Source organism: Squalius cephalus (genome assembly GCF_949319135.1).
Source record: "Squalius cephalus genome assembly, chromosome: 7".
Lineage (NCBI taxonomy): Eukaryota > Metazoa > Chordata > Actinopteri > Cypriniformes > Leuciscidae > Squalius > Squalius cephalus.
The window spans coordinates 29,395,078-29,413,021 of NC_137128.1; the positions used below are offsets into that span (position 1 = coordinate 29,395,078).

At 40.2% G+C, this 17,944-nt stretch overlaps 1 protein-coding gene across 1 annotated transcript; it reads left to right on the forward strand.

Moving 5' to 3' along the window:
- Positions 1 to 1,159: 1,159 nt before the first annotated feature.
- Positions 1,160 to 17,581, forward strand: htr5aa (5-hydroxytryptamine (serotonin) receptor 5A-a). Its single transcript, XM_079877639.1, has 3 exons — positions 1,160 to 1,322; positions 15,124 to 15,896; positions 17,207 to 17,581. Exons 2-3 carry the CDS (start codon positions 15,198 to 15,200, stop codon positions 17,540 to 17,542), a joined length of 1,035 nt encoding a protein of 344 aa, XP_079733765.1. The 5' UTR covers positions 1,160 to 1,322; positions 15,124 to 15,197; the 3' UTR covers positions 17,543 to 17,581.
- The last annotated feature ends 363 nt before the right edge of the window (positions 17,582 to 17,944 follow it).

Genomic DNA, 17,944 nt, shown 5'->3' on the forward strand with positions numbered 1-17,944 from the left:
ACAAATTCCATTATTAACTTGCTTATCTTGTTTCCCAAATTGTTTGGTAGACTTAAAATATTTAGTTTTATAAAATCAAATGTACTGTAAATTTCACAACACCCCTATATTTGTCACATTTGTGGCCGGCGCGTCATTTCCTAAGCGCTTATTTACATCAATAAAAGCGCCAAATATGAAACACTTGTGTCTCTGTTTTGTGAGCGTTTCATTTTGTTGCACCAAAACATTGATTTAGGAAGAAATGTAACTTAATGATCGATTTAAATATAAAAGTATCAGTGTGTTGCTACACAGTTCTACACGTTCCTGTATTTGTTTGTTTAACTTGATAATATTTAGATCTAACTTATTCAGTTATAGGTCAAACATTTTTAAAGGGCTGTTAATAAGACCTAATATGAAGTAACAAGGATGACACATAACCTAATGAAACTTCAAATCGAGTAAAATATTATGTCCACAAAAATAAAATAAAGAGAGAAAAAGTTAAGCATTAAACCTTTTATTTCAATTTATCTGGCTGGCTCCTGGACATGTCAGTCAGAAGAAGACATATTTATGGATAAAGAAAATGAAAAGAAAAATATCTATTAAAAATAAATGTATGTTAAGAAAATGTTACTATAATGTGTAAATAGCCTAAATAAGGTTACAATAGTTGCAATGAAAAATGTTGTGCTTTTTCTGCTCCCAGTTTCTTTGTGAGTCCAAAACCAAAAAGTCAGCTACTTTTTCATTCATTCTCCCTTTCTGTAGGCCTACTGTTATGGCTTTGTGAGGACACTTTTGTTAAAAAAAACAACAACACATTTTCTCAATTTGAAATGCTCGAAAAGCAGCAAAATTATACATGATTGTAGCCTAGATATAACAACAATGTGAGGGTTAGGTTTAGAGACAGCGTAAATGATGAAGCTTATAAGAAAAACATTTATTGGTGCTTTACTATTATACAGTAGCCTAGCTTCAGCTTCAAGTCTGTGTGCTTGTTTGTTTGCCTTTCACATGTTGAAATAGCTGCCTCGGTGAATGTGATTTCCCCTGCGTAAAGACTGCAGAAATATACAACCATGAAAAATTAAGGAAAGGAAGGTACAATCAAAAAACGTAGACGAGAAAACATATCAGTTGTCTATGTCATTGGGATGTGATATGGTAACCCTTGTATCAATGTGGTCTGCGCCGAGGTGGCGACTTGAGAAACTGCAGTAGTGCGGTCAGTCACTCCTCTCTTGCACGAGATCCTGACACTCAGGATATTGTTTTCTACCGATTGGGGTGACACTGCCGTCGCTGAAGCAAAATTGTTGTTTCCTAAGGTAAGTGGGAAGGGGAGAAAAACAATAAACGGATGTGGAGAGATGCCGCTTGTGTAAATCTGACAGAGCAACGTGATATAGGCTATATGCTACCAATGAATGATGCTGAATTGGCTGAGAAATAACAGTTGAAGTAGCCTAATATGAATGTCACGTGGAAGTTAGTCTTTCTAATTCATTAGTGGGCTAAGTTGAATTGCATTACGAAATTATAGTGCGAACCATTTACGACTTTATTTAAACACTTTGTGGAACTTAATTGTAATCTTAAATGTCTTAAAAATAATTTAAGCTTCTACCAATGAAAAGACAGCGCCAGTGGTCAAGTAAAAATGATAGCCTATATTTTAATGACCTATTTCTATGTTTATGGCAAGGTCCCATTTCATTGTCGTAATTTCTTTGCACGAACCAATTTTGTGAATGACATGAAATATTTTTACAAATGCTTCTGTGAGTCGCGCGATCAGAATTCAGATTTTTTCGCATGCGCATGTACTTAACTTGCATCTGCATATGTTAATTGCTCGGCTGCTTGACAAGTAACATTGATGCTTAGCAGCATATGTAAATCAATGCACAAAAGTAGCCTACCTTCACCGAGCAGTTCAGTGCTGTACCTTTTGATGCAGCTACTTTGTATCACGGATTTAAAGTGTATGATCATGCACTCATATTGCAAATTAAAACGTTTTTCAAATGAACAGTACAACAAATAATGGTTCTTTATTGGCATTGATAGTCCATGAACCGAACCTTACCAGTCCACAAAAGGTTCTTTATAGTGGGAAAAGTATCTTTAAAAATATTTAATGTTATTCACAGTATAAAACCATGTTTCTTTTCAGAACTGTTCACTGGAAGGTTGTTTTGGAAACCAAAAATTGTTCTTCTATTGCATTGCTATACCTTTATTGGAACCTTTATTTTTAAGAGTGTACACTCAGAAAAAGCTGTTTCATTCTACATGGAGTAGGTCATCTCCTCATGGTCACTGCCATATTGAGATCATGGCAACTTGGCAAGCAGTGTCATGCGTTAAAAATAATAATAAATGATAATAATATCAGTAATATTGTTTTATTTAGTGCTTTCACCCAGTGCTCTTGGCTGACGGTTTATGAAGAATAAACTTAAAAGTACAGCACTTCAAACAATAACAAATATAATGTATACTACACAAGAACTGAACTGAACTTAGACATGACAGCATGTGCACAATCCACCAGACAGTCCAGACAGGAGTACTTGTGGAAATAGAAATAGTCCGAACAAGCAGTCCCTACTGGAGTGATTAAACAAACTGTGACGACCCGCAGCTTCCATGCCACAGATCAAGGGAAAAAATTAATCCAACACACAGCGACCACAGGGAAGAACTCATGTCCTTCCGATCACAGTGCAGTGCAGCAGCCAGACCTCACAAACCACCAACAACGCACAAAAACTAATTGGGATTGAATCCAATAATGTCTGTCATATAAATGTGTGTAGCGGGAGACAGAAAAAAACATGAAGTGTCAAAACAAACTTAAAGCATCAACATCAATAGTGTCAAAAGTTAAAGGGGTGGTATAATAGGCTACCCTTTTCACAAGATGTAAAATAAGTCTATAATGTCCCCAGAGGGTGTATGAAGTTTTAGCTCAAAATACCCCACAGATATTTTTATATGGCATGTTAAAATTGTCACTTTTTGAGGATGAGCAAGAACGCACCGTTTGTGTGTCTGTCCCTTTAAATGCAAATACAAAATCCCTTCACAGAGGGCGGAGCTTCGATTACCTCCTCACACAGACATGCACTGAAAATTTCAAAAACTTTTAGCCTTTTATGTTCAAACCCGAGTCAGACAATGATGGAGAGACTCAAGAAGAAGTGACAACATGTAGAATGCAACAGGACATTTCTGAATGGTTAGTTGATGAATTTATGTAGCTTATGTGTCTATCTTCTAGTCATTGATTAGCATATTCTGTCATGATAATCTATACATCACATTCCCGGGGGCGGGATTTATGTAAATTTTAGGGTTGGTGATGTCACTAACCCGGGAGGAATGTCCTGTAGTCCCTACCAGCCATTTGTTGTTGTCCTTAAAAAGCCATTTCTTTAAAGCCCTTTGCTTTGAACTTTGAGCGTTGTAACTTTGCAGATGTTGTTTTTGCTCAAACATCAACATTACACACTAACTAAAGTTGGAAAAGTGAAATCATAATCAACCTGAGTGCACCTTGAAAAGTGAGAACTATAAGGAAGTGCAATTGGTTTTTGCATGTTACATATGCACACAACAACAACAACAAAAGTGTGATTTCTGTGTGGTTTACAAGTACTTGCCAAAACAGTGTAAAGGAGCATTGTGTTACTGAGCAAGTCTGTAAAAGCAGTTAAAAGAACCCTTGTCACCTATTTGAAGGAATCCGCTGTGAAGAGAAGTACCAGTGTGATTAGGATGAGCCCTCTGACGCTGCTCTGTTTTAACTGCCATTAAAGTAATGATTCAAAGAGGAGGACATTAGCTATGTGAGAGCGGATGACACATTTTTTGGATGTCTCATATTTGATTATAGGAAATTATGTGGTTTATGAAAGTCCTAACTTCCCACACATGCATATAATTTAAAGACTGTCTAATAGAGCAGTGTGACACTAAAGGCCAATTCACACTGCACCGACAGACAGCAACAGACCCTTCAACGGGGTTTGTCTGATCAGTGTGTTACCCCTGTCGCGGTTGGTCGGCTTTCGTTTTCGGCGATTCAAAATTTTCTTGGAATGTTTGAGAAGTGACGTACTGTAATTGGCTATTGGTAATCGCCTGTCAGCGCAGTGTGAATTAGCCTTGAGCTGGTGTTTGATTTAGACCACAGACCAAAGAAAAAATATATATTTTGTACACACACGTTCAAGCTTGAGGTGTTCTGAATATTTTAATGTTTCACATACATCAAGCATAGCCTATATTATCCATACTGACCCTTAAGGCATGGGAAGACTGAAGCTATTTTGGTCTCCAATCTGCATGTATTTCACCTTTTCTGTTTGAAATGTTTATTGTTTCTGCTTATGAATTTCCCCAAGCCATACATGAATGCTTAATCAGTTTGGCCAGCGTTCACACAGACATTGTTCAAAAACTCAATTACGTTTTCGAACAGATTTGATACAGATACTTGAGCAGATTCCAGTGGCAGATTCATTATGGAGTCACAAAGCATGATTAAACTAGTGTCATGAAGGAATACTTGTTTTAAAATATTGATGTAAGCACCTGTAGTAAAATATGGATTTAAGCTTTTCGCTCACATTAAATATGAATAAATTATCAAAGACTTCATTAGATTTTGCTTCCAGCAAGATATCAAAATGCAAATACTTTGATCATTAAAACAGAGCAGTAGAAGTAGGGATCAGTTAAGAGTCCACAATCCACCCAGAATCCAATTTGTGAAGGAGAAGTGTTACAAGCAGTGTTATATTTTACATCGAATCATCAGCACAAATGGTTGCACAAAATAGTATGTTTCTGAAGCTTCAGACTCAAGAGTATTTGACACTTCTTATACTGATCATGGGCAGATAGGGAAAAAGATCTTCCTTCATTGAGAAAATAACTACAGCACCATGTCTGTACCTCTCTGCCATTGGGCTATAATGTTTTTACCAAGTTGTTACACAGAATTTGCATGTCAGCAACTTTGACATGTTTTCAGATATTTATTATACAATGTCAACTGACACGAAACTGTGGTAAATGTATTTTTCTAGGTCATCTAGAAAATTATTTACACAGCTCTCTGGAATATTCTGATTGGACAATCGCGGTCAGATTCAAGATGTCCTCCCTGCAGCCTGTAGTGCGATGATGAAGACTACTGTTTTAAAGGTGCGTTCGTGCCATGTTGTAATTGCTGTAATTATGTTATTTCAACTTGTAAAAAGCGTTCATGTCCTTGTAGAGTTCGTAATTACAGCTTGTAAGATGGGAATTTTCGGAGAGCCCCTATTTGTACCACATGACCACTGCAGATTACAGTTTTTGCCTAATGCTTAGACACGTTTTGCTAAATTTGGCTCATTGTGTCAAAACTCTACACACAAGCAAATAAGACAAAACACTGGGAAATAAACCAAACCATTCACATCTATGTCAAATTGAAACTCTGCTATCAAAACCTAACAATCCTTTGTCAAAATGTCACTCTGATGACAAAATGATATCCACTTGCATCATATGAATACACTTTCAGATCAGCAGCAACACACTAGTCTACTTTATATAAAAAACTGCAGTCTTTTGTTTTCAATGTTTTTATTCAGTTCCACAGAGGGCATGTTTTCACAACAACCAAAAAATGAAATACTGTTTTCAAAATCATTACATTAGTATATTTTACAGTACAGTAAATTCAGTTAAATGAAAAATAAAACCAAACAATACACTACTGTAAACACAGAAAAACACAATTGTGCGCAAGTGGGCTTATGGATCCTGCCGTCTGTTGGGGTCTGGCCACAGGATCTCATCAACATCACAAGCAATGTCTTCTCTCGCTAAGCATCGGGGAAAATATCCCCTTGTGTGTCGAATCCCTGGATTGACCTCACCTCAATGTCTCCGCAGGCCTGTTCCATTGTACAGAACTTCAAATTGATCATGGTTGGTGGACCAGTTCTGGACCAGAGCAGCCTGATGGAAACTAACATTATCCCAGACAACAACAAACCTGGGCTGCTCTGGTCCATCCTGTACAACTGCATTATGAAGTGCATCTAGAAATGTGATTATGTGTTGCGCATTATAGGGACCCAGTTTGGCATGATGGTGCAGTAGCCCTCGAAGACTTATGGCAGCACACAGTGTGATGTTTCCCCCGCGCTGCCCCGGGACCTGCAAAATTGCCCTTTGGCCAATTATATTACGTCCCCGTCGTCTGTTTTTGCGAAGGTTGAATCCAGCCTCGTCAATGTAAATACATTCATGCGGCAGTGCAGCTCCATCCATGTCCAAGATTCTCTGTAACAAAAAATACATATAGTGGATGGCTTTACTCAAAGCACACACTTACACTACACATACAGAACCGACCCATCCCACCACACAGGTACCTGTGTAGCTTTCTGAATGTATCTATGTGGTACTAATCCAGTGGTACATATTCATCTGTTACTGGACTGCACCCATTCTTTATTGTAAATGTAAAGGACTGAAACACTTACCTGTACATATTCATGTCGAAGTTCTTTGACCCTGACACTGTTCCTCTCACATGGGACCCTGTACAGTTGCTTCATGAAAATGTTGTGCTTTACCAAGATCCGTCTGATAGTTGTGATGCTTACTCGATTTATGTTGTTGAATACTTGCCTATCTGCAAGTATTTGTTGCTGTAGCTGGTGGAGACGGATTGCATTGTTTGCTCTGGCTAGGTTCACTATGGCAAGTTCCTGCTGTTGGGTGAACAGGCGTTGGCGTCCACCCCCAGTAGGTCTTCTTGCCATTCTGTAGAAAAATGCAACCACAAATTGTTCTCGTCTGCTTCTTTTTTACAGTACTGTGTATACTGAACTTTACTGTATTTACCATACATAGTACATACATAGAAACATCTCAACACGTTATCACGGTATGTTTCACAAAACTACCACTTTTGTTGAAAAAGGAGCATTAGCCACCCTGGAATACAATACATGTGATCATACAGTAATGTGATATGGTACAGTACTGTAAATACTCTACAGTCTGAGTAGAGTAGAGAGTTGAAGACATACCTGTTTTCCAGTCGGAATGTCCTTATTATGGATGCAACTGTGAAGCGGCTTAGATTAGGATGGACTCTCTGCCCAGCTTCCCTCATAGTCAGGCCATGGTTTATGACATGGTCCACCAAAGTTGCCCTTATGTCATCCGAAATAATGGTCCTTGCGTGGCCTCTTTGACCACGTCCTCCTCTCTCTCTCTGTCCTCCTCTCTCGCTCTGTCCTCCTCTCTCGCTCTGTCCTCCTCTCTCGCTCTGTCCTCCTCTCTCTCTCTCTCTCTCTGTCCTCCTCTCTCTCTCTGTGTCTTCCTCTTCCTCTTCCTCTGCCTCTGCCTCTGCCTCTAGCTCTCCCTGCCTCCATGCTTGCAAAGTTCTCAAATGGCTTAACTGAGGCCTTTTTGTAGCTGGCTGATTGGTGTTCAGTTTTGTAAGTAAGTGTTTTCAGGTGTGTGTCTATGTCTTTTCAATTAACCAATGTGTGTTGTATTTTGAATAGATGTGTTTTCCCAATGGTACCCTGAGATTTCATTTTTGAACTAAGTGTCTTATGTATGAAATAGTGTGTAGTGTCTAGGAGCAAGTGTGCTGCAGAAAGGAGCAAGTGTGTTACAGAATTGCAACTAAAGTGCAAAGCAGCGCTTTTGTTTAAGGTATTACACTTTGTTTATAGTAACAACAACTTCAAGTTATGGTACTTTGGTTTAAGCATGTGTCTATAGTGTTCAAGCAACGGGCAAAAACTGTAATTTAGGCGTTGATAGTGTTGCCATAGAAATGCATAATTTCAGCTCAGAATAGAATGTCACCTGTTGTAATCTCAAAACTACGGTAATTATGCTGCCTTCATGTGCTATCGAACTGTCCTACTTCCCACTTCTGAAATTGTGATTATGAGCTCATTGCATTCAAGCGCTCTGTTGTCGGAAAGAACAGGAATTATGGAGGACACCAGGTTTATTCTTGCATATTTATTGGGAAAATCTCATTAAAGCCAAAATGATATTTAGCTTCTCATTAATTGACAACCATATGAATATTCACCGTGCTATCTAGGTCAGTAATGAGCAACTTCAATCCTGGAGGGGCCGGGCCATTGTCCTGCAGAGTTTAGCTTCAACCCTGACAAAAAAAAAAAAAAAAAAATCACCTGCCTGTAGCTTTTTAGCAATTCTGAAGACATTGTTCATGTGTTTTTGATTTGGGTTGGAACTCTGCTGGACAGTGGCCCTCCAACACTGAAGTTGCCCATCCCTGATCTATATAGTCAGCTTGCTGGCAACTCTGGAATTTTGAGTCAAATACAGGCTATTTTTGCTGTGTATAAAACATATAATACATTTCATATATGTAAATATGCACTACTTTAAAGACACGACAAGGCGATGTAACTGTTGTGGAAAAATCGAATAAAGAATACCAGTCACAGCAGAAATCGTTCTTTCCTCCACCATGTTTATGGCCCGCCCAACTCTGGAACTTTGGTATCAAAATAATCTCTGAGCTTCCCTGTGGTAAATACGACTTGAGAGGGGGTTCATGTGCAATTTTTAACTAGAAAACTCATATTTACAATTGTAAGGGGATTTACAGTCAAAGACCCAGAACCAGATATGATGAATGAAGACCCGTAGTCAGAATTATAATAAATAAATATAATAAATAAAGATAGTTTGCAGTTTCATCAGCAGAAGTCAGCTTCAAAACTCACATGGAGTTTGTAGGCCGCCCCGCTTACAGTTGCAAAGATCACAGAAGTTATACCCTTCACTAAGTTCTAAGCTACGTCCTTGCTTCAGGTTGAATGATTCTCAATGGCTAAGAAATATAGATAAACAATATTTTCCACACATAAACAGATAGACTGAAGCATATCTCCATCGATTTTGCAGCTGACACTCTGACCCTGAAGTAAGGCACGTTTTTCCTTTCAGGTCGCAGATTTGGGTTGCTGGGCACCAACATGTCGAAGAAAACAAGCCAGTCAATCCTTTACCCTGTAACCTAAAAGACTAACACACACACCGACATACAGCTTCATCAAGGTTGGATTTGGCCAAGCTCTAACTATAAACAGGAGAGTCTTCTCACAACATCAAGATAATACGTTCTTTCGCTCGAGGACACTTTAATCTAACGCAGTAAAGTACAGCTTTTAGCTAAGAAATGGTCACTCAAACTATTGGTTCCAATGACCTTTGTGACCTAGTTGTCAGGGTACCCCAGAAAACAGATGTATGTATTGACAGATGTTGAAGACCTTTCTCAAACAAAACGAGTCCATATTTCATTTCTGGAAGCCGGGCTAAATAAGCAAGCATGGTTACTGTATTCAGATATCAAATACAGACATTAGATAATACATGAAAAGAACATTTCAGTAATCACACTGGTAACTTTCATAACAAAATAAAATCGCATAAGCTTATAGAAGTCATTCAACTCATTTGATATTTAGAAGAAAAAATATTAATACCTTGATTATAATCACTCATCACATACACTGAAGCAGCAGTGGATACCAGAATCCACCCCCTTCACAATAATTCTGATAGCACGTGAAGAGAGCATTAGGCCATGGCGTGGACACAGCATAAACCCAATACTGTCAGGGTTATGTCTTGTTTTTCCTGTCTTCGAATTTTACCCTGAGTTGGTTTTGCTCTGAACCATACCATGATGGTAGTTGGACAAACTCATGGTTATTAGTTTCAAGTTGACAAAGCCAAATCAATTAAATCAGGCTTTGTTGATACCATGACGATGATTATCAACTTTCTCTGTCAACAGTAGTGAACAGCAAATCACTTGCCTTGAAATATATAGAAACTCCAAATCAATTCTCACAAGAGAATGATTCACCACAAGAGATTTTCTCTCTTCTGCCGAAGATTATGAGATTGAAGATTAAGAAGTACATAAATGCATTAACACAAAAAGAAGAAATTATCTTGCTATTATATGCAAGTGAAATTTGTGAAGTTAGTTTATATACATATCTATATATTTATGTTCATTTAAACTATATATTTAATAATAGCATAGGGTATAATTACATAAATAATAATATAATTCATATAAAATAATTATAATAAATAATCATCTTTTTTCATCTTTTCAATTTTGTATTTAAAAATATTTTACTATGTAGTGACCTTTAATTTGGAGCAAGAGAAACTGGGGAGTGACTTTATTTCATCAGAGATGTGTCACTTTGCTCACAGCTGATTAGTCCAGTTTTGGTTTGAGATTTCTTACCTAGAACATAACCTGCCCCGGAGCAGGTTAGCCGCGGAAAGTAAGTTACTATGGTGAACACCGCTAAAAGCCGAGCCACTTTCATGGTGCCTAAAAAAACAGGTTTGGCGCAAACTAAACTGAAACATACCTTGCTATTGTGACCGGAGCAGTATTGTTTTTAGTATAACCAAATCCAGATAGCACGGACTACGCCACCTTGGGAGTTACACCCAAAGAAAAATTAAAGGAACCCAGGTTCAGTGGTGCAGAGAAAAGACAGAGTCGTGTCATCAAATAAACATATAAATAATTTTATTTGTGAGGAAAGTATTCTACTGGCATCATTTATTCATAGTGTAAATCACTGACAAGTTTATTATAAGAATAGGATCTATCAATTGTTACAAGAACATTCCTCCCCACATGGCTGATTCAAACACTGAATCACATTAAACGAAACATCACAAAAGAAATTAATATAGCGTCCCCACAAAATAAAACAAGAAAATAATAAAATACAAAAAGAATATAAACTACAAGGCTAAAGTTTACTTTAGGGGTGGCAAGCTAGCTGTAAACAATTGTGCTCTCAACCATTTATGTGTGCACGGCAAACCAAATAGGAAGAGGTGCTCGAACCCTGGTGCTCCAACCTCACAACAAATGTGTTCACCCAGGTGCCTAGCCTCCCCCTCAGTACACTCAGCCTTGACTCAAACCAAAAAAGAAAAAAAAAAGAAAGATTAGTGGGTGCGATAGCGATACAAATACAAAAATCACAATCACAATCACACGCTGATATACAATTACACCACACGGCCACTATGGCCCAAATCACACTGGTCAAACCGTCATTAAAGAAATAACCCAAACCATAAAAATGAAAGCAAAACAAAACACAGAAACTGATATCTAGTCACGAAAAACAAAGGAAATAACCTAATCATGAAAAACAGCAGCACGACCTGAGTTAATCACGTGGTATGCGGGAGACTGCAAAACAAAACGACACTCGGTTACTAACGTAACCTCGGTTCTCTCTAGAGAGGGAACGAGTGTTGCGTAAGTTAAGCTTACGCTACGCGAAAACTCCTTTTCTCGAGAATACTGAAGCAAAAAATTATCCTTTAATTTTTAGAATGTAAAACGCATTTGCTGCAGCAGGCAGACATAGGCGAGACAGCTCGCGCGCCTATTGGCTGCTCTGCGGCAACTGCTGCAACCTATCAGTGCATCTTGGCATGACTCCAGCGCCAATGGGAAGCCTTCCCGCGCTGTCGTCATAGCCCGCCAAAACAGGGTGTGGCTTCGCCTATAAAACCCCCTCGCACAGGTTGCACAAGTGATTTCAGTCGACTAGAAGCGAAACCAAAGTGCAGCACAAGCACGGCAGGCTACGCAACACTCGTTCCCTCTCTAGAGAGAACCGAGGTTACGTTAGTAACCGAGTGTCGTTCTCTTACGAGAGTACTCTCGTGTTGCGTAAGTTTAGCTTACGCTACGGGAACCCTATGTAAAACGCTGTGCGTGCTGAATTTCAAACACTTATGTCCCAAGGGTAGTGCCCGGGGCTCATGTAAAGTGAAGCAATCACAACGGCATAACAGGGCGGGACGACTCGGTGTTATGAGATAGGTGCATTAGCATATATCTATACAGTTAAGGCAGTATGACCACCTTAAACTGCATGGGCCACAGGACTTGCAGTATATTAACAGTCTAGTCAAGCTGAGTTGGGTAGACAACATTAATATAGCATTATCAGACTGAGAGCAGTCTGGCCTGTAATGCGGGTACTTCCAGGTTATAAAACCTTACAAATGTAGACAGCGAGGCCCAGCCTGCTGCCATACAAATGTCATGGATAGAAACCCCACTTGACCATGCCCACGACGAGGCCATGCCTCTAGTCGAGTGGGCCCTCACCCCCAAAGGGAAGTTTAGACCCTTGGATGCATAAGCTGACGCGATAGCGTCCACTATCCATCTGGACAGGGTCTGTTTCGTGATGGCTAGCCCTTTAATGCGGCCACCAAACGAAACGAAAAGCGGCAGAGCGCTCTACATAAATCCTTAATCCCCTTACCGGGCAGAGAAGGTTAACCCCTGCCTCACTATCAGACATAGGGAGGGCCGAGAGGGAGATAACTTGCGCTCTGAAGAGAGTCGTAAGCACTTTAGGGACATAACCGTGTCTTGGTTTGAGGATGACCTTAGAGTCATTAGGCCCAAATTCCAAGCACATAGCGCTTACTGAAAGCGGGGCAGGTCGCCCACCCGTTTTACTGAGGCTAGCACCAGCAGAAAAGCGGTTTTAAACGATAGGTATTTTAACCCTACCGTGTGCAGTGGTTCAAACGGTTCGCCTTTCATGGCCTCGAGGACCGTGGAAAGGTCCCAAGCCGGAACCGAGGGTGGCCGAGGAGGATTCATCCTCCTAGCACCCCTGAGGAAACGAATTATGAGGTCGTTCTTTCCTAGCGACTGGCCGTTTGCGGGGATTGTGAACGCTGCTATGGCCGCCACATACACTTTGAGCGTGGAAGGGGTTCTCCCGCTGTCCAACAGCTCTTGCAGGAAAGAAAGAACCACCGTTACCTCACCTTTTAGCGGGTTTAAATCATGAGCTGAGCACCACTCAGCGAACACTGACCATTTAGAGTTGTAAAGCCGTCTAGTAGACGGAGCTCTCGCCTCTGTGATCGTGTTCAGCACTCCCTCTGGGAGGAGCAGTGGTGGTAGTTGATCGCCCACACATGCAGAGCCCACAGCTCGGGGGATGGGTGCCAAATTGCTCCCTGGGCCTGAGACAACAGGTCTTTCCTCAGCGGAATCGGCCATGGATCCGCGCTCCTTAGTTCCATCAGTTCTGGGAACCACACTTGATTCTCCCATAGCGGAGCTATGAGAAGTATTGAGCATTTGCTCTCCCTGAGTCGTTTGATTACCTGTGGTAACAGAGCGACCGGGGGAAAAGCATACAGAGGGCGTCTGGGCCAGTTTTGGGCCAGCGCGTCCATCTCTTTCGAGAAGAACATTGGGCAGTGAGCGTTGGCTTGCGACGCGAACAGGTCTACCTCTGCCCTGCCGAAAACGTCCCAGATATTTTGCACCGTGAGGGGGTGCAGGGACCACTCTCCTGGGGAGAGCTTTGCCCTGGATAGCATATCTGGGCCCACATTCAGGACGCCCGGCACGTGCGCCGCTCTCAGTGAGCGCAGATTGTGCTGGCTCCATATGAGGAGGCGCTTTGATATTGTAAACAGGCTCCAGGATTTGAGGCCACCCTGGCGATTTATGTAGGACACCACTGACGTGTTGTCTGTTCTGACTAGAACGTGGTGGTTCCTCAGTGCAGGGAGGAAGAACTGAAGGGCATTCTCGACCGCTTTCATTTCTAGACAGTTTATGTGGAGACGCTTCTCTGCGTCTGACAACAAGCCCATAGGAGGTCTCCCTTTGTATAGGGCGCCCCAACCCGTGTTGGACGCGTCTGTCGAGACCACTTTGATTCGTGAAGCGAAGGTGTTTAAATAATAAATCTGCTCCATAGTGAATTCCAAGTGATCAAGAGCTCAGTGCATTCCATTTAAACCTTACGCACGATTTCCACCAGTAGTGGGCACTCGTGCAAAGTAAGAAATTACTCACATCCGAGTCCACGAGACGGAAGGACGTTAGCGAGTGATTCACTGCCTATGTTCAGTTCCTGTATTAGGTTTTGTAATTCTTTTGTAGTCCTTTTGCTGATTGGTTCCCCCTGTTCACTAGTCTTGATTTCTCCCAGGTGTGTCTTGTTGTATTGTTAGCCTTGTGTATTTATACCCCTGTGTTTCCTGTGTTCTTTGTCAGGTCTTGTCCTTTTATGGCTTCATGTTGTCTCTGTTCTGTTCCCTGTGGATTATCTCTGTTCCCTGTGGATCAGGGATGGGCAACTTCGGTCCTGGAGGGCCACTGTCCTACAGAGTTTAGCTTCAACCCTAATCAAACACACCTGAACAAGCTAATCAAGGTCCTCAGGATTACTAGAAAATTACAGGCAGGTGATTTTTTCAGGCTTGGAGCTAAACTCTGTAGGACAGTGGCCCTCCAGGACCGAAGTTGCCCATCCCTGCTGTGGATTATCTCTATCTCTGTTCCGTTCCATTCCGTAACTTTTTATTAATAAAACTTGCATACTGCACATGGATCCAGCTCTACCTTATTTCGGAGTTCTCCCAGCAGGACAATTGTAGCCTACGTTTTATGAACAGTACCTGTTCTGGCTGGTGCAATCTCTTTTAAAGTCACCAAGAAATTAAAGTTGACAATTGCTATTTTTTTATGGAATGTTTTTTTTTTTTTTACAAATTCATGTGCCCTTATATTTTTAATCAAAATAACTTTCCTCTTGCAGCGACATCTCTTCTCTGATAACATGTTTACTGGTGCAAAAAACTATCCAATCAATTCCAGAGGTACAAATTCAAGTCCCGCCCTAAAAATTATTTTACGTCACAAAATGGAAGAAAAGACTGTTGCAACTTCCGTTTCATGCTGACTTTAAGCTTTAATATTTATCACTTTCATTAAAAAAGGTCAAATATATATTTCAAAATATTGCAAATAACAGCTTTATGGTGATTTTGACTGGCTGACTGTACATTACCCCTACATGTCTAAATGGTAAATTGTATCATTTCATAGCAGCTTCTACAAGCAAACATTCAGTTTCCGATGTTGATTAAGTATCACTATTTTTTTTTTCACAACACATAGAAGCTGATTTTTTTACAATCTCTATTTTCTTACTTTTTCTACAGCTGTTGCAGTCCAGTGAAGTCCTTTCTCGCTATTTTGTAAGTGGTGTAAAGTGGACAAAAGTGCACTCAATAACATGGCTGATGTCAGCCATAACAGCTCCTTTAATCAAAGCTCAGAATATGGAAATGTCTACTGCCCACAGACAGTGTTCAGCGTCTTGACGTTCACACTGCTGGCAATGCTTGTGGTGGCTACATTTTTCTGGAACATGCTCGTCCTAGTCACAATCCTCCGAGTCAGAACATTCCACCGTGTGCCCCACAACCTAGTGGCATCCATGGCCATATCTGATGTTATGGTGGCTGCTTTGGTGATGCCTCTCAGTCTGGTCCATGAGCTCAACGGTCGGAGATGGAAGTTGGGCCAAGCTCTCTGCCAAGTCTGGATATCTTTCGACGTCCTGTGCTGTACGGCCAGCATTTGGAACGTGACCGCAATAGCCCTTGACCGTTACTGGTCCATAACGCGCCACCTGGAATACACGCTGAAGACCCGAAAGAAGATCTCTAATGGGATGATTGGCTTGACCTGGCTGCTCTCGTCTGTTATTTCCCTCTCCCCTCTGTTTGGCTGGGGTGAGACCTATTCAGAGATGGACATGGAGTGCCAGGTGAGCCAGGAGCCGTCTTACACCATCTTTTCCACATTCGGGGCCTTCTATCTGCCTCTCTGTGTTGTGCTGTTTGTCTACTGGAAGATATACAAAGCTGCTAAGTTCCGTATTGGATCAAAGAGGACCAACACCATCACTCCAGTTGCAGAGGCTGGAGAGGTATAAATGATACTGTATGTTGTGAAATGCTTTTTCTTAATGCAGCAATATTTTAGGATCTTTATCTGCACACACCAATGTTTTAATTTTGTACAGACTGTACTGCACATAGAACTTCTTTCTCAATATTTAAAAATTCCAGAACGTATTCTATTGATTCAGATCAGACTGTTCATATTCCTCTTTTCATTATTCTACAGAACGTCACTAGACAGCAATTCAATAGGCAATTGAACCTGAATGTCCCATTAGCTTGCTCTATTACTTTGAAAAGCATGGTATAATCTCTGAGCATGTCACAACACTGTGGCGAATAGTAATCCTGACACCTTTCTTAGATAAGTTCCACATTATTTTCCATTCCATTCCGATCCTGTTCTACTTCATTGGGTTTAGGAGTGATTGTCTAAGGTTTGACACAGAAACTTTAAGGGTTTAAAAGCTTATGCTTAAATGGCTATTTTCATGGCCATTCTAATACTGCAGAAGTCCTATGCAATTTCACATTATGTTATCTAGACCCTAGAAGAAATGGCACACAAAACCTACATGAATGCATGAGTGAGGTCAGCATGTCATGCATTGGATCATTGCATTGGTTTTCTTTAAAGACTATGTTTCTATCTATATTCTCACTGTAATTAAATCATTTAAGAATTGAACACTATTCAAATATCTGGGATCGGTGCAGTTAATACTTTTATTCAGCAAGGATGTATTAAATTGATAAAAAGTGACAGCATAACATTTGCTTTGTTATAAAAACTCTATTAATTTATCTAATTTCTATTAAATGCTGTTCTTTTGATCTTTCTATTCATCAAAGAATCGCCAAAAAATGTGTCATGCTTTCCACAAAAATATTAAGCTGCACAACTTTCAACACTGATAATAAGAAATGTTTCTTGATCATTAAATGAGCATATTAGAATGATAACTCTAAAGACTGAAAATTTGCCATCACATAAATTTCATTTTAATATATTAAAATAGAAAACAAACATTTTAAATTGTAATAATATTTCACAATATTACTGCATATCTTCTGCATACCTTGGTGAACAAGAGATTTCTTTTGTTAATTAAAAAAAATCTTACTGACCCCAAACGTTTGAACATTAGTGTAAATATTTCAAATGTAATATGTAAATTACATTCATATTCAATTCAATTCACATATATGTTGTATGAGGACACATGGAATATTGAGGAATTGATAAATTGAGGAAAAAATAAATCTAGGTTGAAATCTACGCTATCTATAATCTATGCTCCTGACTGATCCACTCAAGACACATGTGTTCCCTCAGGTAAAAGAGGCCTCCAGGCAACAGCCTCAGATGGTGTTCACGGTCCGCCATGCAACTGTGACATTTCAGACTGACAGTGAGACGTGGCGAGAACAGAAGGAGAAGCGAGCGGCTCTGATGGTGGGCATCCTCATCGGAGTGTTCGTCCTGTGCTGGATCCCTTTCTTCCTCACCGAGCTCATCACTCCGCTGTGCTCCTGTCACATTCCACCGATATGGAAGAGTGTCTTCCTCTGGCTGGGCTACTCCAACTCCTTCTTCAACCCGCTCATTTACACAGCCTTCAACAAGAACTATAATAACGCTTTCAGGAATCTCTTCTCCCGCCAGCGCTGAGAGATAGCAGAAATCTTGGCCTCGCCACAAATGCCAGTTTAAACCACCCATTTGGGGAAGTGTGGTTATCTGAGCTCTTCAAAAAGCACAGATTTATAAACAGAATGATGTCTGGGCTTTTAATGCCAGGAAAAGTGACCAATTGACCCAGTGTCTAACAGTGAAGAACACTCATCAGAAATGTCAGTCTGTTCCCTGCATTAAATGAATATAGACTGCTTCTGGCTTTTGACAGTCAGTTTACATTTGAAGAGTTCAGATGCAAAAGCCTCTAAGTGCCATCTGAAATTTTCTTCTAGAATGATCATTTTTATCAAGCTCGTATATTTAAGTTCAGCAATTTCACTTAAATGGCAATGAAAATAACCTATTAATTGTCATTTAAGTGAAATTACTGAACTT

Bases quoted from the DNA above. Each gene is read 5' to 3' on its own strand.
- htr5aa (XM_079877639.1), top strand. From the start codon at position 15,198: ATGGCTGATGTCAGCCATAACAGCTCCTTTAATCAAAGCTCAGAATAT. The intron at 15,897-17,206 runs GTATAAATGATA...GTGTTCCCTCAG, and splicing joins CAGTTGCAGAGGCTGGAGAG to GTAAAAGAGGCCTCCAGGCA.